The sequence below is a fragment of the Odocoileus virginianus genome, chromosome 7 (genome assembly GCF_023699985.2).
Source record: "Odocoileus virginianus isolate 20LAN1187 ecotype Illinois chromosome 7, Ovbor_1.2, whole genome shotgun sequence".
NCBI lineage: Eukaryota > Metazoa > Chordata > Mammalia > Artiodactyla > Cervidae > Odocoileus > Odocoileus virginianus.
This window is the reverse complement of record NC_069680.1, coordinates 63,605,764-63,628,829: the sequence shown is the minus strand read 5'-3', so window position 1 is coordinate 63,628,829 and position 23,066 is coordinate 63,605,764. Positions and strand designations below refer to the sequence as shown.

General features: G+C 36.6%; 1 protein-coding gene across 2 annotated transcripts in view; it reads right to left on the bottom strand.

Annotated features, from left to right (window-relative positions):
• The window catches only part of VCL (vinculin), a 108,381-nt gene that overhangs the window by 43,548 nt on the left and 41,767 nt on the right, over positions 1–23,066 (bottom strand). For both annotated transcript variants that reach the window (XM_020914488.2, XM_020914490.2), the window contains exon 3: positions 171–321. In XM_020914488.2, coding sequence (XP_020770147.1) covers positions 171–321 — 151 coding nt within the window. The remainder of the gene's footprint in view (positions 1–170; positions 322–23,066) is intronic.

The window sequence follows — 23,066 nt, the reverse complement described above, 5'->3', positions numbered from 1 at the left end:
TATTTCAGAGTATTCAATCAATTGTGTTAACAATAAGTAGAAAACACAGTGATTCAGATGTGTAGCTAGTCAACGTTTTCTCATCCTAAACAATCCTCAATCCTCCATTATTATCATTATGACTGGGGTTTTGTCAGGAAGAGGTGTGCTTGGGCCTCGGGGTGCCTTACCTCAGCCTCGTCGAATGTGAGGAGCAAGTCTGATGTGCCAGAGAGGATGCCTCTTGACCCATCAATTAGATAATCTCGAGCAGGCACTGAGTAAGGGTCTGACTGAAGCATCTGGGCTGCTTGGACAAGTTTGGTGCAAGCATTCTCCACCCTGTGGGGAGGAACATGGAGTTAACTCACTGGCAGAACCAAGCAGAAGAATATCACATGCAAATTCAATGGATGTAAATGGAGATAAATTCACATTTTTCTCCTATATGGAAAATAGACAAGAGTTTCCAGCTTTTAAAATTGGCAATTAAGGGCAGCACATTCATTCACTCACTGCATTAAGCCTTTGTTCTTCATTATTTCCTGACTACAAAACATAATGAAAAGAAGTTCTGGACCTTTTACTTTAGGTGGCTATATCTCTGTAACTCCTCTGTTTCCTTACTATTCACCCTATACACACTGCCATTAAAAGACACTGACAACAGTTTCAGATTCAACATCTGAAAAAAAATACCAAAGCACTGTGCTAAATGAAAAAAATAATAATCAGACGAACCAAAGGAATAGGAGGAAACACAAAGAAAAAGCATGAGGTAATGTACAAATTTTTTATTCATCTAGTCAAATGGATTTGTTTGACAAACTAGACTGTTTGAAAACAGCCCTATAAAATAGTGGTGTTAATTAAAATGCCACTGGCATTAATAACCAGTAATTAATAGTTTAATATAATTTAGTTTAATAACATGGATGACCTGATCAGTGAAGTCAGGTGTCTTTTGGAGGTGGGAGATCATTTTACAAAGGAACCGAAAATGCATAAAACAAATATTCGCCTTGATCCTCTTGTACTACTAACATATATTCATTCATTCAACTATACTTCTACACAGAGGTGAAAAGGACCTATCGGATCATTTCCTCTAATCCCATACTCAATAAACACATTATGTTATCACAGAGTAACTTACAAACACATGCAATAAATTACTTTAAATTAGAATATTTAGCCAAAACTACACATTCTTATTTGAAAACACAAAAAAATGTCCCACACAAATAAAAGTCCACTCCACAGGCAGTTCTGAGGATCAAATGAAATAATGTAAAATTCCACAAGTACAAGGCAGTCTTGCACTGTTAATAAATAGAATTAAATCAACATATCAATTTCAACTACGTAAAAACCATTCAGCTATGGACACTCTAAGTATGTATATAAAGATGCAAAAAACACTAACTTTAAAGAAGCATACTCTGGTAAGTCACAAACATCAGAGCCATAAGGCAGCACATTATAAACATCAACAAAGTGCAAGACCTCACTGACATGGCTTTTGATCAACAAGCTTAGATGGCTGGTTATATTTAGTTAAAATTTTTTAATTAAAAATTAACATTTAATTTGAAATTATATAATATATATACCTATACATATGACAAAAACATATACACATATATAAAACCCTAAGGCAGTGAAAATTTTTCTTCCCTCCACTATCTCCTAAGCATTCAAATTCCATCTACTTGCAACCAATGTTACCCATTTCCTCTGTATTTTTCAATAAAAAAGATACTTTATGCCCAAAAAAAAAAAAAACACAGACTTCCATTTTTTTAATATAAATAAGATCATACTATGCATACTCTCTGCATTCTGATTTTTTCACTTAATTTAACTTGCAGATGTTCTAATAGAAGTATCCAAAGAACCTCCCTATTCTTTACACAGCTCCATAAGTCTATAATTTACTAGCCTGCTGCAATGAACCACCTTGAATAAACATCTTTTCTGTTGTTAGTCGTGCTGCGAAGCTTCCAAGATATTAGTCTCCTGACCAAGGACTGAATTCGAGCTCAGGAAAAGAAATGCAAAAAAGCAAAACGGCTGTCTGAGGCGGCCTTACAAATAGTTGGGAGAAGAAGAGAAGTGAAAAGCAAAGGAGAAAAGGAAAGGTATACCCATTTGAATGCAGAGTTCCAAAGAATAGCAAGGAGAGATAAGAAAGCCTTCCTCAGCGATCAGTGCAAAGAAATAGAGGAAAACAATAGAATGGGGAAAACTAGAGATCTCTTCAAGAAAATCAGAGATATCAAGGGAACATTTCATGCACAGATGGGCTCAATAAAGGACAGAAATGGTATGGACCTAACAGAAGCAGAAGATATTAAGAAGAAGTGGCAAGAATACACAGAAGAACTGTACAAAAAAAGATCTTCATGACGCAGATAATCACGATGGTGTGATCACTCACACTCACCTAGAGCCAGACATCCTGGAATATGAAGTCAAGTGGGCCTTAGGAAGCATCACTACGAACAAAGCTAGTGGAGGTGATGGAATTCCAGTTGAGCTATTTCAAATCCTGAAAGATGATGCTGTGAAAGTGCTGCACTCAATATGCCAGCAAATTTGGAAAACTTAGCAGTGGCCACAGGACTGGAAAAGGTCAGTTTTCATTCCAACCCCAAAGAAAGGTAATGCCAAAGAATGTTCAAACTACCACATAATTGCACTCATCTCACACGCTAGTAAAGTAATGCTCAAAATTCTCCAAGCCAGGCTTCAGCAATACGTGAACTGTGAACTTCCAGATGTTCACATTGGATTTAGAAAAGGCAGAGGAACCAGAAATCAAATTGCCAACATCTGCTGGATCATCAAAAAAGCAAGAGAGTTTCAGAAAAAACATCTACTTTGCTTTATTGACTATGCCAAAGCCTTTGACTGTGTGGATCACAATAAACTGGAAAATTCTGAAGGAGATGGGAATACCAGACCATCTGACCTGCCTCTTGAGAAACTTGTATGCAGGTCAGGAAACAACAGTTAGAATTGGACATGGAACAACAGACTGGTTCCAAATCTGGAAAGGAGTACGTCAAGGCTGTATATTGTCACTCTGCTTATTTAACTTATGTGCAAAGTACATCATGAGAAACGCCGGGCTGGATGAAGCACAAGCTGAAATCAAGACTGCCGGGATCAATAACTTCAGATATGCAGATAATACTACCCTTATGGCAGAAAGTGAAGAACTAAAGAGCCTCTTGATGAAAGTGAAAGAGGAGAGTAAAAAGTTTGCTTAAAACTCAACATTCAGAAAACTAAGATAATGGCATCTGGTCCCATCACTTCATGGCAAATAGATGGGGAAACAGTGGAAACAGTGGCCAACTTTATTTTGGGGGGCTCCAAAATCACTGCAGATGGTGACTGCAGCCATGAAATTAAAAGATGCTTACTCCTTGGAAGGAAAGTTGTGACCAACCTAGACAGCATATTAAAAAGCAGAGACATTACTTTGTCAACAAAGGTCCACCTAGTCAAGGTTATGATTTTTCCAGTAGTCATGTATGGATGTTAAGAGTTGGACTATAAAGAAAGCTGAATGCTGAAGAATTAATGCTTTTGAGCTGTGGTATTGGAGAAGACTCTTGAGAGTCCCTTGGACTGTATGGAGATCCAACCAGTCCATCCTAAAGGAGATCAGTCCTGGGTGTTCATTGGAAGGACTGATGCTGAAGCTGAAACTCCAATACTTTGGTCATATGGAGAGTTGACTCATTGGAAAAGACCCTAATGCTGGGAAGGATTGGGGGCAGGAGGAGAAGGGGACGACAGAGGATGAGACGGTTGGATGTCATCACCAACTCAATGGACATAGTTTTGGGTAGACTCTGAGAGTTGGTGATGGACAGGGAGGCCTGGAATGCTGCGGTTCATGGGGTCACAAAGAGTTGGACATGACTGAGCAACTGAACTGAAATGAATGAAATATCAAGTCTTAACTCACTGGATCACTAGGCATTTCCCCAAAAAAATCATTTTTAAATGTATATATCTGTAGGATACTATCTAGAAATGGAACTGCTGAGTCATGGGTGTGGACATTAATAGTTTTGACAAACATTGCTATATTGCCATCCACAGAAATTATCAATTTACATTTCCACCACAATGTACCTGCTTCCTCACAGTCTCAACAACTCAATGTATAATCAAATTTAGGTATCTTCACCAATATGACAGACCAAAATTGATAAATCTCAATAGTTTGAGATGATACTTATGTAACATACAATTAGTAATTTTAAAGGGTATAATTTTCTATGTGCTTGAAAAGCACATATGTGCTTTTAATTTTTAGGTGAATTATTTTATATATTCATTAACTTAAGCTTGTTAACTGTGCTGTTCAAATCTTCTATATGTCTGCTGACATTTTTTTGGCCTGTTTTATCTATCAGTTACTGAGTGACAAAAAATCCCACCATAACAACAGATTTGTACATATCCCCTTGCAATTCTATTTTTGTTTTACTGAAGCTAGCTTATTAGGTACATATAAATTTGCAATTATTATATCTTTCTTATAATTTGAACCTATAAATCATTAGGCAACACCTCTCTATATCTCCAATAATGTTTTTGCTGATGTTAATATTGTAAACCAGCTTTCTTTAACTATTGTATTTGATTGGATACAACTTTAACTCTCTGTATCCTTATATTTTTGGATCAAAGGTGGTTCAGTGGTAAAAAAAAAAATCGACCTGCCAATGCAGGAGACACAGGAGACTTGGGTTTGATTCCCGGGTCAGGAAGACTTTCCCTGGAGGAGGAAATGGCAACCCACTCCAGTATTCTTGCCTGGAAAATCGCATGGTCAGAGGAGCTTCGTGGGGTACAGTCCAGGGGTTGCAAGGAGTCGGACACGACTAAGCACATACACACACATCCTTATATTTTAGATGTGTCTTTATGAGTCTGCTAGTGACAAAATGTATTCATTTTGATTTGTTTGAAAATGCCTACTTTGTCTTCATTCTTCAAAGGCTATTTCAGTAGTACAGAATTCTGGTGTTCACTATTTCATCAACATGTTGAAAGTATTATCTCACTATGATCTGAAAACAGAACCAAAAAGAGATGTAATAGAAATAGAGGTTGGAGTGACATGGGGCTATAAATCAAGGAATTCGGACAACATCTAGCGGCTGGAAGAGGCAAGGAAATGAATCCTTTCCTAAAATCTCCAGAAGGAACCAACTCTGCTAACCTATTTTGGACTTTAGACCTCCAGAACTGTAAAATAAAGCATTTGTATTGTGCTTGTGGTGAGAGTAATAGGACACTGGCATCCAACTGAAATTCACTAGGCATACAAAAACACATGAAAATACTACCTATTATGAAGAGAAAAAATAATCATTCAAAACCAACCCAGAAATGACATAGATGACAGAATTAGTAGACAAGAAGGTTAAAATAGTTACTATGTATTTCATATGCTCAAAAGCTAAAGGAGAGACTGAGTAGATAAATGAAAATTATATATTAAAAAAAATACTCAAATAGATCAACTAGAGATGCATCTGAGATACAAATCCACACTGGATAAATTACTACTAGATAAGATATAGCATAAGGATTTTTTTTTCTTTTTTCTTTTTTGCATGAAGATTATTGAAACTGAAGTAATAGCAATGAAAATTACTTAAAATAGGAGAAAACAAAACTTAAAAGAAAATGAGCAGAGCATCTATGAGTTGTGGCACAATTCCAAGCAGCCTATATGTGTGTAACTGAAGTCCTCAAAGGAGAGAAAAAGGCACAGGAAAAAAATTTGAAGAAAAAATTGCTACAAATTTTTCAAATTTAATGAAAACAATAAAGCACGAGGTTCAAAAAGCTTCATAAACCCCAAGCACAAAAAATATCAAAGGACTCACAACAAGCTACATCATAAGAAGTTTCTTAAAACCTATAATGAAGAGAAAATACTAAAAGCAGCCAGAGAAAAATGAGACGCTTTATATTATAGAGAAACAAAGGTAAGAATAACAACAGACTTCTCATTGGAAACAATACAAGCCAGAGAAGAGTGGAGCAAAGCACTGAAAGAACTTTGGGTAGATACAAAGAAAATATTTCAAAAATTAAGGCAAAATAAAGACTTTTCCAACTATGCAAAAGTTAAAAGAATTCATCAGCCAGCAGACTTGAACTATAAAAAAAGTTGAAGGAAAAAAAAAAAAGTTGGAGGAAGTCCTTCAAGGAAGAAAATTACACCAGACAGAAGTCTGGGTTTACAGAAATAAATGAAGAGCACAAAATGGTAACTATGTGGATAAATATAAAAGCACATTTTTTTTCTTATTTTTAAATCTTTAAAAGATAATTGACTGGCTAAAGCAAGAACTTTTTAAGACACGAAGTTCAAAAACGTAAATCTGATTTGGCTGACTAGTTAGACAATGAGTACTGGTTTTGCCAATATTGTATCAAGTGTTTTCCACAAATTAGAGTTAAATTAACACGGAAACATTTGAGATGTGTACAAAATACATAATATGTCAGAAAATACATGCTTTGCAACTAAACTTATGATTTCAAAATATTTAATGGAGAAGGAAATGGCAACCCACTCCAGTATTCTTGCCTGGAAAAGTCAATGGACAGAGGAGCCTGGCGGGCTGCAGTCCATGGGATTACATGACTGAGCATGTGTGCACGAGGGCGGAGGGAGATGGGTTGGTAGCAATTAAGTGGTAGAACTAAAAAAATAAAAAATAAAAATAAAATATTTAAATTTAGATTAAATATCTGATTAAATAAATATTTAAATTTATTTCAAGGTTAAATTTGAAATATTCAAGGTATTCAAAAGTATTCAAAGTATTTCAAAAGTCCTTTAGGAATAGTCAGGCTTCCTCTATGGCTCAGCTGGTAAAGAATCTGCCTGCAGTGCAGGAGACCTGGGTTCGATCCCTGGGTTGGGAAGATCCCTTGGGGAAGGGAAAGGCTACCCACTTCAATATTCTGGCCTGGAGAATTCCACGGACTGCATAGTCCATGGGGTCACAGAGTTACACGACTGAGCGACTTTCACTTTAGGAATAGTCAGGTGCTTACTAAAGACCACTAGCTGAAGAGCACTGGCCATCGGCTTAAAGGTTTGTTTGTTTGTCTTATTTTTTTAACAGCCATTCCTTCTACCTGAAATGCCTCTTTCTCTCTCCCCTCTTTTGCTTGACTAACCCCTATTTATTCTCTTAGGTGCTGCTTTTTTTTTTTTTTTTTTGAGTTTTCAAGCTTCTATTTTATATACAAAGAGCTAGTATTGTTTCTGCACATGGTACATGTGCTGGATAATCCATTAAAGGGAGTTCATTTAGGCCAAGTTAATGAAGCTCATGCCCTTCAAGTACTGGCTGCACATCTTGAGTTCATATTTCCAGATCAGACCCCGCTGGTTTGAATAGACCAGCAAGAGCGAGAACCCTGGCCAAATTTTCTCGAATGGCTCCAGTAGAGCTGCTGGTGACCCACACTGCTTTCTCAGTGGCAACAAAGCAAAAGGAACAAGAGAGCACACACATGTGCTCTTCAAAATTTGAGGATACAGTTTACCCAGAAGGTAGTGTTGACAAATGACTAGGTGCTGCTTTTAAATGACTCTTCCTTCAGGAAACCTACCCAAATCTATAAGTGTCTCTCTTATGTGTTCACATGAGACATAAACCCTCTTGGCTTTGTTTTTCCTATCTCCCACAAGAGTGTAAGTTCAGCAAGATCAAGGACCTTATCTTTCCCGTATTCACAGGGTACAATCCTTGACACATAAGAAATATTCAATAAATACTCAATAAACATTTGTTGAATGAATGAATGGATTTTTTCAAGTACAGGATATCATGAAATCATCTGTCCGTCAAAATCATTAACTTTAAAAGGTCACAAACTTATTTCTAGGTTAACATGAACCTTGATGAAATTATAGCAAACAAACATAAACACCACAGAATGCAACTACTATACTACACCTATTTGAAAAGACAGTTTCTGCACGAGTGTTTCAAATTTGGAAAAAGCAAAAAATAAATGAAAGGAATAACCATCATGGAGAAAGGAAACAGGAAAAATAAAGATGAAATGGAAAAGCTTTACAGGAATCAATTTGATTCTCCACTAATGGTTCCCTTGTGTGGTAAAACGATAGGGCCAAAACAGACACTGCATCCTTTCCTTTTACCTACAATAAGACATCTGATCTGTACATTAAAATTTAATGAGATTCATAAAGCCATACAAATCCCACCATGACTAACCTGTAGGCAGAAACAGGAAGGAGTCTGTCTTGTCTGTGGAAAATGAGATTTTATTTAAACATTCAACCTGCCTGGCTTCTTAAAGTGATCTGCTTTTTAATACAAATCTTTTTTAAAAAGCATTTTATAGAATGACAGTAGGGATAAGGTCTATTTCCTAAATAATTATAAAATTAAAAAATAAATCTTGACTATATATTAATCATAATGAGTTAGCTACTTTAAATCAATCAGCTAACACATTTTAAGGCTTCTCTCTGCCTTTGAGTCTTCAATCTAAATTAGTAGAAAGCTCTTCTGCTTTAGATCAATGAACCAATGACAGCCTCACAGGACCCACTCATAACCCTCAAACCCATTCTTCATAAAATTACTACATGATATAATACCATATCATGTAGTAATGATGATAAGAGATGGAAAGGTTCCAACTATTCAGTTCCATGTGATTTCAATTATCACTAATCAAGATGTTTTAAATTATGCTGATTTTTTTATTTAAGAAAAATAAGAGAAAAACAGATCTAGATATTATAAAGATTCATTGCCACAAGACATTTTTAAAGATTCTTCTAGACTGCATCCAGAAGTGAGTTCAGTTCCGTTCAGTGGCTCAGTCATGTCCAACTCTTTGTGACCCAGTGGACTACAGCATGCCAAGACTCTGTCCATCCCCAACTCCCGGAGCCTACTTAAACTCATGTCCATTGAGTCAGTGATGCCATTCAACCATCTCATCCTGGTCATCCCCTTCTCCTCACGCCTTCAATCTTTCCCATAATCAGGATCTTTTCAAAGGAGGCAGTTTTTTTGCATCAGGTGGCCAAATTATTGGAGTTTCAGCTTCAGCATCAGTCCTTCCAATGAATATTCAGGACTGATCTCCTTTAGAATGGACTGGTTGGATCTCCTTGCTGTCCAAGGGACTCTCAAGAGTCTTCTCCAACACCACAGTTCAAAAGCATCAATTCCTCAGCACTCAGCTTTCTTTATAGTCCAACTCTCACATCCATACATGACTACCGGAAAAACCATAGCTTTGACTAGATGGACCTTTGTTGGCAAAGTAATGTCTCTGCTTTTTAATATGCTGTCTAGGTTGGTCATAACTTTTCTTCCAAGAAGCAAGTGTCTTTTAATTCCAAGGCTGCAGCCACCATCTGCAGTGATTTCAGAGCCCCCCAAAATAAAGTTGGCCACTGTTTCCACTGTTTCCCCATCTATTTGCCATGAAGTGATGGGACTAGATGCTATGATCTTAGTTTTCTGAATGTTGAGTTTTAAGCCAACTTTTTTACTCTCCTCTTTTACTTTCATCAAGACGCTCTTTAGTTCTTCTTTGCTTTCTGCCATAAGGGTAGTGTCATCTGCATATCTGAGGTTATTGATATTTCTCCCAGCAATCTTGATTCCAGCTTGTGTTTTATCCAGCCTGGCATTTCACATGATGTACTCTGCATATAAGATAAATAAGCAGGGTGACTATACAGCCTTGACGTACTCCTTTCCAGATTTGGAACCAGTCTGTTTTTCCACATCCAGTTCTAACTGTTGCTTCTTGACCTGCATACAGATTTCTCAGGAGGCAGGTCAGGTGGTCTAGTATTCCCACCTCTTGAAGAATTTTCCATAGTTTATTGTGATCCACACAGTCAAAGGCTTTGGCATAGTCAATAAAGCAGAAATAGATGTTTTTCTGAAACTCTCTTGCTTTTTCGATGATCCAGCAGATGTTGGCAATTTGATTTCTTGTTCCTCTGCCTTTTCTAAATCCAATGTGAACATCTGGAAGTTCACAGTTCACGTACTGTTGAAACCGGGCTTGGAGAATTTTGAGCATTACTTTGCTAGCGTGTGAGGTGAGTGCAATTGTGTGGTAGTTTGAGGATTCTTTGGCATTGCCTTTCTTAGGGACTGGAATGAAGACTGACCTTTTCCAGTCCTGTGGCCACTGCTGAGTTTTCCAAATTTGCAGGCATTGAGTGCAGCACTTTCACAGCATCATCAAAGAAGTGAGTTACTAATCTTAAATTCCTTTAGTTTAATTCTTTCATATAGTTGTTCATCTAACATACTGATGACCTATTACATGCTACATGAGTCCTAGAACTAGATTGGAAGGAAGGTGCGCTACACAGCTTGCAGAATCTTAGTTTCCCAACCAGGGATTGAACACGGGCCCACAGCACTGAAAGGATCAAGTCCTAACCACTAGACTGCTAGGGAATTCCCTAGACTTTTTTTTTAAGTCCCTATTTTTAAGGGTTTACCGCCTTGGTAAGACGAGGCATATAAATAAAAAAAGAAGAATTAGTATTTAGAAGTATGCCCAGCACATGCTGAGGGCATACAAAAGTAGAAGTAGTCTTCTTTAACTGAGAGATTACAAGAGTTGTGATAGAAAAAGGTGCTCTTGCCCTCAGAAGCTCAGCACTACTTATAATGACAATTCTCCTAGTAGCATCTCTTTGAGTTGTTTTTCCCATGTAATAATATTCTCCCCATCACCTTCTCTCCCTCCCTGTCTTTCTTTCTCTGTGTGTGTGTCTCACTCTCTCTCACTCTCTCACAGGGACACAGTCAAGTGTTCTTTCTGTGAGCAATAATAAACATTTGCAGTAGACTTGCTTTGACTAGAGAAGGGCAGTTAACTACTACAAAGGACAGGTAAATTCCTCGCCCTGAAGCCAAATAATCTCAATCTACTCTGTCAAAATCAATTATATCCCAGCTCACTGATTTAAATGAGAAAGGGAGAGAAAGAGAACTGGAAAAAATAATACAAGCGCACATTGGAGATATCAAGGGTTTGGTTCCAGACCACCGAAATAAAGCAAATATCACAATAAAGTGAGACACACAAATGTTTTGCTTTTCCATCACATATAAAAGTTATGTTTATACTCTATTGTAGTTTATTAAGTATGCAATAGCATGATTCCCAGAAGAAAAACTACATACTTTAATTTTAAAATACTTTATCACTTAAAAAAAAATGCTAACCACCATCTGACAATGCAGGGTTCCCATAAACCTTTGTGAAAAACGCAATATCTGAAAAGCACAATGAAGTTAAATGAAATAAAACAAGGTATGCCTCCCTAAAGGAGAGAGTCTTATGGGCCTATTTAGACATATATTGCTCCATAACTTTAAACCAGGAAGCTCTCTAAAACACTCAGCAAGTTAAACTTTCACCCCACCCCTAAAACGCATGTTGAGGGGTGGTGGAAACTATCCCATATCAAATTCACTATTTGAATAAAACCTAACCTTAGACAGTACAGTCACTTAGCTTATAAACACTATTACAAAAAATGTGTTCTGTTTGCTAAAAACTGCAGTGCTGTGGAGCAGAACAAACACCTGAAAATATGATTTCATGGAAGTCAGATTAGCCTGGAGCACATCCAAAGGAGCAGGTATTTACATCTTGGGACCTGTCCTCTCAAGAGAGAGCTGGTCAGATCACAAGCACCTCTGATCACTCGAAGCACAGACAACACTTGGTAGATGGGAAGGAAACAGGTGGGAGGAAGAAAGAACACAAACACAATCCACATCAGGTGGATGAGGGTTCTGCCACTGTAGCCATGGCACCCATCATGACCATTTCCAACCAGGCTGACCCTGGCATAACGACCTCACAGGCAAAATCAACTGGCCAGGCTATTCCTGCTGTCTTCTTAATGCATGTTCAGACCTCCCCTCCCTTCTTATCTGGGCAGGGTCTCTCGGAGATCATGAAAGGGCCAGATCACTTCCAAGTTTGAGAAACCCATCATATATAAAAATAAAGAAATGCCAAAACAAGGTTATAAACATAGTGGAATATTTAAGTCTTTACATTGAGTAATTTTAATTGCATGATAAATTTTCTTTTACGACTCCCTTTTTTTCTCTGGGCCTAGATACATGATATCATTTGAAGAAAATATTGAAGTCCAGGCCCTTCACAAATATAAGGCCTGGGTGAGAGGCCCAGGGTTGAGAGTAAGGGGTAAGCACTCAAATACCCTCTGCTTTCCTAAATTTAGAACCTAACCCAAGATCAGTAAAAATGACTGCTGATGCCTCAAAGAGTCTCCCTTTCCTAGGTATTCAAGCATTTAAACTGTTAACCTGATGAATGAGCTCTAAAGAAATTCCAGGCATAAGCAACTGAGAGTGCAGTCTTTCTAGTACCCCTCAAACAGGAAGTATGGCCTCTAATCAACCAATTCTATCCTCATATCTTTTGTGCATATACATAAAATTTTTAGGAAATGATAATAATATATATACAGATATCAAAAGACTCAGGGAAATATGTGAAAATATTCTTTTATATACTCACCATTTGGCACAAATTTTACTTTAAAATAGCAAAAGCTAGACTCATTCTGTGGCAACCCAGGACAAACCAATATGCTTTGCTCCTGGCATTGCCATTTTGAGAAAGGTCAGGGAGCCTTAGCCATTAGTCATCCAGAAACCTGAGTGAAGACCACAAGCAGTTACAGTTCTTAGGAGGGAGTCAGGAACACTGAGTACAATGATAAACTCTAATCTAGCTCAAGTAGCAAATGCCCAGCATCAACTGACCCATGTGTACACTGCATGGTAACACACTGTTCCAACCCTGGGCTCCTAGATTTAAAGATCCTACAGGGCTTATCGACAAATCATTCCTTTCCATACCTAACACAGTGACAGTAATTTTGACTAAAATTAAAAACCACAATGAGTCATGAGTCATACTGAAAAAATTCAAAACCCTTCAAGGGCAACACCAAACTTTTTTTGCTAGAACATGTACATTGAGATAACAGAGGTGAAACACCCATAAACATCAAAGGCTCACTAAATTCTTTTATTTCAGATGATATTAGAAGGCTATGTAGCCAGTTTCGACTTACCCTTCAAACAAAACCAAAGCCCAGAGATAACTGAAGGAGAAGCAGCATGGTGGGGATGGGAAGGTTTGAAGTGTCACTGCTGCCCAAGTTACATCCTCCTCAAGTCTTGGTGGCAGGTTATTTGAAAGACAGTATGAGTCACTACCTTTTGTATCTTTTAAAGCCTGAATGACTAGACCTAGTCTTTCTCCCCACCTTCTTTCACCTCCTGTTCAAATCTAGCATCTGTGAAGGAAGAGGAGATTCAGAGCCTGCAAGGTTTAATCAAGAACACTGCTGTCTACAGGTCCATCAGCTCCTCTGGTCTTTCCTCCATATCATGCTAGGGTTACGGCAGAAACAGATAACATAGAAATAAGTGTGTCTTACAGATACTAGTAGTTTTCAAATGTATGTTGATGTTGTCATGATAAATAAAATCAAAATCTACTTTAAAACATTATAAATTCATTGTAATATTCTTATATTATTCTTATATAATATTATTATATATTATATATATTAATAATATATATTCTTATATAATATATAAGAATATTCTTATATATTCTTAATTAACTAGTAATAGTTTTACCATTATCACTTGAAGGTCTTATGCTGAAAAAAGTTAACAATCACTATTCTACGGCAGAATGTAATGACTGCTGATGTAATGACACAGCAGAGGTGTAAATACCTAAACACAAATGAAGTGGAATAGACATAATAAGAGATTCCTAGGTGGTTCAGTGGTAAAGAACCAGCCTGCTAATGCAGGAGAATCCAGTGGGTTCAACCTCTGGATTGAGAAGATCCCTTTAAGGAAGAAATGGCAATCCACTCCAGTATTCCTGCTGGGATAATCCTGTGGACAGAGGAGCCTGGCAGTTTACAGTCCATGGGGTTGCAAAGAGTCAGACACAACTGAGCACAGACACAATAAGAAAATATTTTTACTTATGAAGAAAACTGACAAAATCTAAGATGGGGTTTAAAAAAGATAAAAAGAACAAAATCTGGAAATAAAAGTCAACAGTAGGCTTAACATCAAGCCACAGTCATTCTTAAAAAAGGATAGTAACAAAATAGTGAACATAATTTAGGACCCAGAGAATCATAAGCTTGTAATGACTAAATAATACTGCTTTGAAACATATTAAGTTAAAATGGACAATTATGAGGAAAACTGACAAATCTATAATTATTGTAGATTTCAACAGACCTTAATCATAAACAATGTATGATCTACAATAAGACTATATAACAAGTCAAATCAATAATATTTATATGTTGGTCTAATTGATAAAAAGAGAACTCTATACCCAAGCAGAAGAAAATACAGTTTCTTTTTAAACACACACAGTACACTTACCAACACTGACCACTTATTATGTCACAGAATTTCAAAGAATCAATAATACATCTTGACTGCTGGGCAAAAGCAATTAAATCAAAAATATAACAATCAAAAGATACAGACATATCTCATTTTACTGTAATTCACTGCATTTAGCAGATATTGTGTTTTTTACAAATTGGAAGGTTTGTGGCAGCTCTGTGTTGAACAAAACTATAGGCACCATTTTTTCAACATCATTTGCTTACTTCATGTCTCTGTGTCACATTTTGATAATTCTAACAATATTTCAAGATTTTTCATCATTATTATATTTGTTATGGTGAACTTTGATGTTATTACTGTAATTGCTTTGGTACTTTTTAGTAATATTTTTAAATTGAGGTATGTACATTGCTTTTTTTTTTAGACATAATGTTATTGCACAATTAACAGACTATAGTGTAAATGACTTTTATATACACTGGAAAACAAAAAAATTCATGTGACTTGCTTTATTGTAAATACTGCGGTAATCTGGAACTGAATCCACAATCTCTGAAGTATGCCTGTAGTAAAAAGAATTTTTAAATGTACTACTAAATAATACACATACGTAAGAGAAATTCACATCAAAATTACAAAATAGTTACGGCTGAACTACTATATAGAAGTGGGCTTCCCTTGTGGCTCAGCTGGTCAAGAATCCACCTGCAATGCGGGAGACCTGGGTTTGATCCCTGGGTTTGATCCCTGGGTTGGGAACATCCCCTGGAGAAGGGAAAGGCTACTCACTCCTGTGTTCTTGCTTGGAGAATCCCAGGGACGGGGGAGCCTGGTGGGCTGCTGTCTATGGGGTTGCACAGTCGGACACAACTAAAGTGACGCAGCAGCAGCAGCATAAGTACCTATACGCTGTTTACAAACTTGTAGTCAGACTTAGAGCAAAACTGAGAGCTCAAAATATATTTATTAAAAACAAGAAATACTGAACATAAAGACAGAATATTGAAAATAAAGATATTCATATAATAAACTTAACTAAATAATGAACATAAGAGCAGAATTTAATGAAAAAGACTTTGGGAAAAAATAATAAAATATAAATCCCCCCCATAAGAATGATAAGAAAAAGAGTAGAAGTAAACGATACTGAACAAAAAAGGATAGACGTAATGGATAATTTCTTAGAAAAGAATCAGATTGTTAAAGCTAACTCAAAATGAATTTAAAACCTGAGTTAGATAATAAAAGGAATCTGAAAGAGTAATCCAATTTCTTCCTCTTAAAGGACACCAGACCCAGAGGAAGTTTTGCCAAACTTTCAAGAATAGACAATCCTTTTGTTATATAAAATGTTTCAAAGACTAGAAATCTTATTTTATGAGACTAAAATAACCTTGATAACAAACAGGGTAAGAAATAGAATAACAAAAGAAAATTACAGACCAAGACCCCTCATGAACTAAGAAGCAAAGCCTTTTAAAAATATTAAAGTTGAATTTAGCACTGCATTTTCTTTTCTAAAGCACAATCACATAGTGTTTGTCTCAGAAATGCACAGGTGGGATAATTCCCTGGGGGTCCACTGATTAGGACTTCATACTTTGACTGCTAGGGCCTAGGTTTGATTCCTGGCCGGGGAACTAAGATCCAGCAAGCCATGCAGAGTGGCCAAAAAAGAAGAAGAAATGCATATACAGGTCACCTCAGAAAAGCTGGTATTTATGGAGTAGACCAAAGACCATCTTACAGAGTAAAGATAAAAATTGCATGATTATCTGAGCAGATACAGAAAAGGTATTAAATAAAAACAAGCAATCATAATTTTTATTTTTAAAAAAGGCACTACTACAGGAGAATAAATTAGAGGAGACTCTTCTATGAAAAAAGCTTAAAAAGTAACTGAGTTTATTTGGAGAAAATGATTGAGAAAAAAAGATCGAGAAGTTCAAGAAGGAAGCTAATAATCATGAAAAATATTTTTTCAGGTATTTTTACATATTCTCACTCATCTAAGCCTCAGAATAACTAATATGTTATGAGGAGAGATTCTTATAAGGAAGAGCAAGAAACAGTCTTAGCATGCTAGATTGAGTACAAGCCTGGGAGTCAGATAGTTTAGGGTTTGAACCTTAACTCTGCCATTTATGTACTGGGTAACTTTCAACAAATTACTGGGAACTACTCTGAGTCTCAGCTTCCTCATCTGCAAGATGAGGTGGATTAAATAACAAAACAAAGTACCAGCTCATAACAGGTACTCAAGAAATAGAGCTATTTTTTTCAATTTGTTAATGTTGGAATTTAATTTATTTTCCATAGCTAAAATTTATTTACATTATTTATACATGCATTTCAAAGGTATTTTATTTGTAGCACAAAAAATATACAAAGCAATTATCCTTCAGATAAGTTTCTGAATATTATTTAATAAAAAAATCTTCTCATTTTTATGCATATTGTCCATAACAGAAATAGAACTATTTTTATAAGGTTCTCTTGCATCTACTAAGAAAAGAACAATAAAGATTTTAAGTAGATGAAGAAAAAAACAGCTAATTTTGCGAACGTCTTAATTTGAGAATGGACCTTTATAGCAACAGTGAAGGTAATAATTAAGGGAATTCTAGTTACTAATTACTTTTAGTGTTTCTGTTTATATTTGCAGGGTAGTATTGGGGCAGCCAGTGGCCTCAATTCATCTATATAATAAAGCAGTTGGATTAAATAATCTCTATGATTCTTCTAAATTTTAAAATATTATGACTTTAACTTCTATATAAGTTAAGAACTGTGTGTGCAGTACATCACAAATTACATCTGTAAAATTCCTCTTTTGGAAATACTTAGGAAAACTGTAAATAGTTGTCCTCAGAGTGGTATAAAGTTAGTTAAAAAAAAAAAAAAAGGAAAATGTGAAAGTCACTCAGTCGTGTCTGACTCTTTGTTACCCCATGGACTATAGCTTGCCAGCCTCCTCTGTCCATGGTTCTCCAGGCACGAATACTAGAGTGGGTAGTCATTCCCTTTTCCAGGGGATCTCCCCGACCCAGGGATCCAACCAGGGTCTCCTGCATTGCAGGCAGATTCTTTACCATCTGAGCCACCAGGAAAGCCCGTAAAGCTATTACTGCCTGAAAAAGAGAGGGGTGGACTACATGACTTCTTGGAAGTCAGATTATGGAAAGTACATGCACTTGGACACCACAAGACCATCAATAGGAAACATGTTCTTCCATTTACATGAGCAAACTTGGGTGAGTTAATGTTTGTCAAACCTTAGTTTTCTTATCTATAAAATGAATGTATTAATACTTTGAAGTTGGTGTTCTCAGAATTACATGAGAAAATAAAAATACGTTAAGTACCTCACCCAATAATACATACTCAATAAATGTGAGTTCCCTTGGCCCCTTGAGTTTTCTTCAATCATGTTACTATGACTAGTCTGTTGGCAATGGAAACCAAAGTATCACATGTTTAAAGTATTATTTGTTTACTTCTTAATTATTAAGGTATACAAAGTAAAATAAGGGTTAAATCCCTGCCAACATGTTTAGAACTCTCCCACGAGTTAATAAAATACTCAGAGTTCACTACTGAGAAGACTCAAAACTTAAATCATTTTTGTTTGAGAAAGTCTATGAAAAACAAGTAGTACTCAACTATGTTTAATATGGCAAGTTCAAAGGTGAACTATTTAAAGTCTGAGTGCTTGCTCTAGGTCAAAGGTGCAACAAACCAGCTGGCAGATGTGAATGATTATCTCACAGCTACTTGGTCATCTATGTTAAGGGACAAAAATCGCCTAAAGCAACAATGGGAAGGATCACAAAAAAACTTGGGAAAAAAAAAATTAGAATCACACATTAGCCCCAGAGAAGCAAAGTGCACTGAGTATTAATCAAAGAATTAATACTTAAAAAGATGTGCTGACCACTTTCACCAAGAAGAGTGTTTGAAAATTCAGATTTCGTCACAAATTATTCAGAGTGCTCAAGATCAAAGCAATGACAAAAGCTAAATATGAGGGCTTGTGATCTAAAAATACATCACTACTACTTTTGGTCAGAAGAGACCTAAATTAAGTGTAAGCATGTTTAAATCCTTTAGAAATTTCTCCTTTGTACATGAATATCAGTCAAGATAAAATTATATCAAATACAGACTTTAACTGTGCTTAACTAATAAAGTTCAAGGGTTAAAACAAGACAATTTCCTAGGAAATATGATTAATGGCCATTCTGTACATTTCCAATACTACATACATCCTTTTACAAAGTATTTTAGGAACATTCTTTTATTTGATAGGCATAAACATTACAATATGTTTCAAAAATAGTCCAAACTAGTGACTCAATCCAAGTTTTGATGATTTCAAGCAGACTGTTCAGAGCAGCACTGAGACAGAGTGGCGACACTTCCCAGCTCTAAATGAAACTGTCATTTGCCTGCCAACAGACAAAATGCACTATAACCTTTTAAATAAGTTCACAAGACCACCTCACAAGTGACACTTTTTTACATACTCAGACACTGAACACCCCTGGATAAGAGTCAAGAACTGCCTTCCTTATCCACTTCTGCTACATTGCAAAAATAAGAATGAAATTCCACTGTATACCGCAACAGCAATTTTTCTGAGGCAAATAAAATAGTTTGCCATAAACATTTTGTTACCTGTAAGAAATCAACCTGAAGCAAATCCATGCTGACAGAAATGAATCTGGTCATTTTGACATACAGCTTACTCTCCTTCACTAAAACCTACCTATTACTCACCTTGTATCGGCTACGAATCTTCCTGAAAAACCACCTTCATCTTGTCATTCTACTTATTGTTCAAGAAGTGCAAAGTTTCCCTGCACCCAACTCGAATTGCTCCACCTGGCCTCCAAGGGCTGCATCATGTAACCCAGCTACCCAAGCTTAATTCCCATCACTCCCACTGTGACTTCCTTTCCTCACAGCCCCCATGACTGACTCATGCTATTCACTCCACCTGGAGTATTTTCCTTTCTCACCACACCTGTCCCCATTTCCAGTATGCTCCTTATTCCCCTCCCTCTATCCTCCCAAATCCCACTTCCTACATGAAACGTCTTCCTACCGTTTCTACCTAAAATGATAGCACTCCTCAGAACTTCTATTACAGTCAAATCAGTCTGTTTTACAGCTCTTCAATTTTAAACTTCTTAAAGCAAGAAGATCCAACCAGTCCATCCTAAAGAAGGTCAGTCCTGGGTGTTCATTGGAAGGACTGATCCTGAAGCTGAAACTCCAATACTTTGGCCACCTCATGCGAAGAGCTGACTCATTGGAAAAGACTCTAATGCTGGGAAGGATTGGGGGCAGGAGGAGAAGAGGATGATAGAAGATGAGATGGCTGAATGGCATCACTGACTCGATGGACATGAGTTTGAGTAAACTCCGGGAGTTGATGATGGACAGGGAGGCCTGGCGTGCTGCGATTCATGGGGTCGCAAAGAGTCGGACACGACTGAGGGACTGAACTGAACTGAAAGCATTTTCTCCAAAACCTCTTTGCAGGGACTTTCCTAGTGGTCCAGTGATTAGGAATCCACCTTCTAATGCAGAAGATACAGGTTTGATCCCTGGTCAGGGAACTAAGATCCTGCATGTCTCAGGGCAACTAAGCCCATGGTCAGCAACTGGAGAGCCCTCACACCACCAACTAGAGAAAGTCCATGTGCTACAACAAAGACCCAATACAGCCAATAAATAAATATTAAAAAAGGAAATAAAAAATCTCTCTGTAATAGCAGGTCACCTTATTTACTCCACGATACACAGAAGAATAAAATTATCATATATGACCTACCCCCTTGGGTATACCTGGAATTATGCAGTTTTCAGCCACAATATCCATATTTCCACTAATTTCTCCTCCACTAAAGAAAGCATAATAAAAAGCTGGTGAAAATTATACTTCAATAAAAGGTAAAGGGAAAAAACCGAAACCTAGTGGGTTGGAATGAGAGGGATGTTATTATATACGTGATCTTGAATATGATCAATTTATATTGAAAAAAAAACCAAGCACTTGCAAACTTTGGCACTTTATCATTATTAATAAATAATTTGTAATACATCTTACAAGTGATCATTCATAATAAGAATGATAAAAACTGGTATTCTATGTAGCACTTAGCACGCTACACACATAAAAAGTCATCAGTAAATACTCAATTAACCAATTAGTATGTCTAGCCCATTAATCAATCAATTGCACATAAATATTATTGCTGCTGCCACTGCCTGATAACAATGATTGATGACGATGACACAAAATACAGACATGGAGTACGGCAGCTGAATCTCTTGCTGCCAGATTCTAAAGGAACAAATGACTTCTTATAGGGTGAGTCTAACCAATATTTTAACAGTATAGCATAACCATGGCACTTCTGAAGTCTATCAAGATCACAGTTTCTATGGCAATCATCATACAACTCTACACCTCTTGTGCAACAGTGTGGCTATTGATGCAATCTTCTGTAAAATTAGTAAATTGTAAACTCTATCTGCCAGTGCAGTCAGGGATCAAATAACTTTTGCTCCACCCAAGAGCAAGTCTACCTGTGACAACGCAAATCTTGTTCTATATTAAAATGGCTCTCAGTTTTATAACAACAAATTGCCAAGCAATAGAAGTCCCTTATCAACAGTTACAACCCAAATGTATAATCTTTAACTGATACTAAAACATTCTATAACATTCCAGCATGCCCCTTTAATTGTTAGTCACACAAATAGACTATGATTTGATTTTGAGACGCCCCCCAAAAGCTGATAAAGTCAAAGAATCTGAAAATGACATATCTTTCCCTAAAAAAATCTCTACATCTACATCTGATTGCTTAGGTATAAATCCATCTATAGATCATCAGTCTTCTGTTTTCTTTAGCCCTGACATTTTAACAATCTAGAAGAGACTGATCTAAGAATAAATTTTTAAGCTTATTTTTTAGTGTTCCCAAAGCAGACACTATTTAGAAATTCTTGTGAAAGTGTAGGCAGAGGAAGCTCCAGTCTATCATGCCCTGGAAACTTCCAAACATCAACCAAACAGCCCAAAAGAATGTCCTACTCAACAGTTCCAAGGTTGTCATTAATTGCTTCCATCTGTTTCCCGCTCTGTCCCCTCCCCATCCTAGTCAAGGCATCTACTAAAGCTATTTTTTGCTTCATTTTGCACTCAAAAGAAAAGCATAAAGAGGCTTGATCTTTTAAACTACAGAATATTTATTTTTCCCCATATCTGGTTGATAACTACAGTCATATTATTTCTCTACACCAGGTTATTTTCAGGTAACATTTCAGAGTGTGGCATATCAAGACATGTACTTTTAAAAAACTGCTCAGTAATTATTTCAGTTGGTCATAACACAATGTTTTCTCCCGACTCCCCAAGGAAACCAAGGATTTCCCCACATAGTATGATAAAGGTTAAAACCTCTAAATGGTTTCATCCACTGATGATCCTTTCCTAAATCAATGGTTTCATTAAATGTTACACAAAGATGACTTCTAATTTGTCATTTATTCCCCATTTATTGGTTAGAATTCCCCTCATCAATTAGGGCTATTAGGTGACTGTGAAATAAAGTACACATTGGAGAGAAAGGATAGTTATAATTTTTTTTCTCTTTTGATGAGAACTTTTAAGATCTACTCTTAGCAACTTTCAAATATACAATACAGTATTGCTAACTATATTCACCATGCTCTACATTATATCTCCAGGACTTATTTATTTTATAACTAGAAGTCAGTGCTTTTTGACACATCCCTCCACCTCCCCACCTCTGACAACCACCCATCTGTTCTCTATACCTACAAATTCATTTTTCAAAATATTCCACATATAAATCATACAATATTTGCCTTTCTTTGACTTATTTCACTTAGCATAAGCCCTCAGGGTCCATCCATGTTGTTACAAACAGCAGACTTTTCTTGTTTTCTATGGCTGAATAATATATATCTCACATCTTCTGTACCAATTCACCCATTGATGAATACCTAGATTGTTTCCATATCTTGACTACTGTAAACAATGCTGCAATGCACATGGGGTGCAGACAGATTTTCAAGATGAGTAATTTTGTTTCCTTAACATAAATACCCAGAAGTTGAATTGCTGGATAATGTGATAGTTCTATTTTCAATTTTTTGAGGAAGCTCTGAAAAGATAGGATAAATCCTTAACTCTTTTCTTTAAATTTTCCATTACCAGAGTAAGGGGCTGGGGACCTAGTTACCACCAAGGGTGATCAATGAAGTTATGGTTTGTTTTAAAGTTACCCACTCTTTTGAGAATGTCATCACAACTAGGGTACTCCTTAATTTTTCTAAGTCCCCAAGGATGCCTGTGAGACAGCACACAGCGTATTTCAAAAGTTTATCTCTGGAAGTGAAGTGTGAACTGTTAGTTGCTCAGTTGTGCCCGACTCTTTGCAACCCGGTGGACTGCAGCCTGCCAGGCTCCTCTGTCCATGGGATTTTCCAGGCAAAGATACTGGAGTGGATTGCCATTTCCTTCTCCAG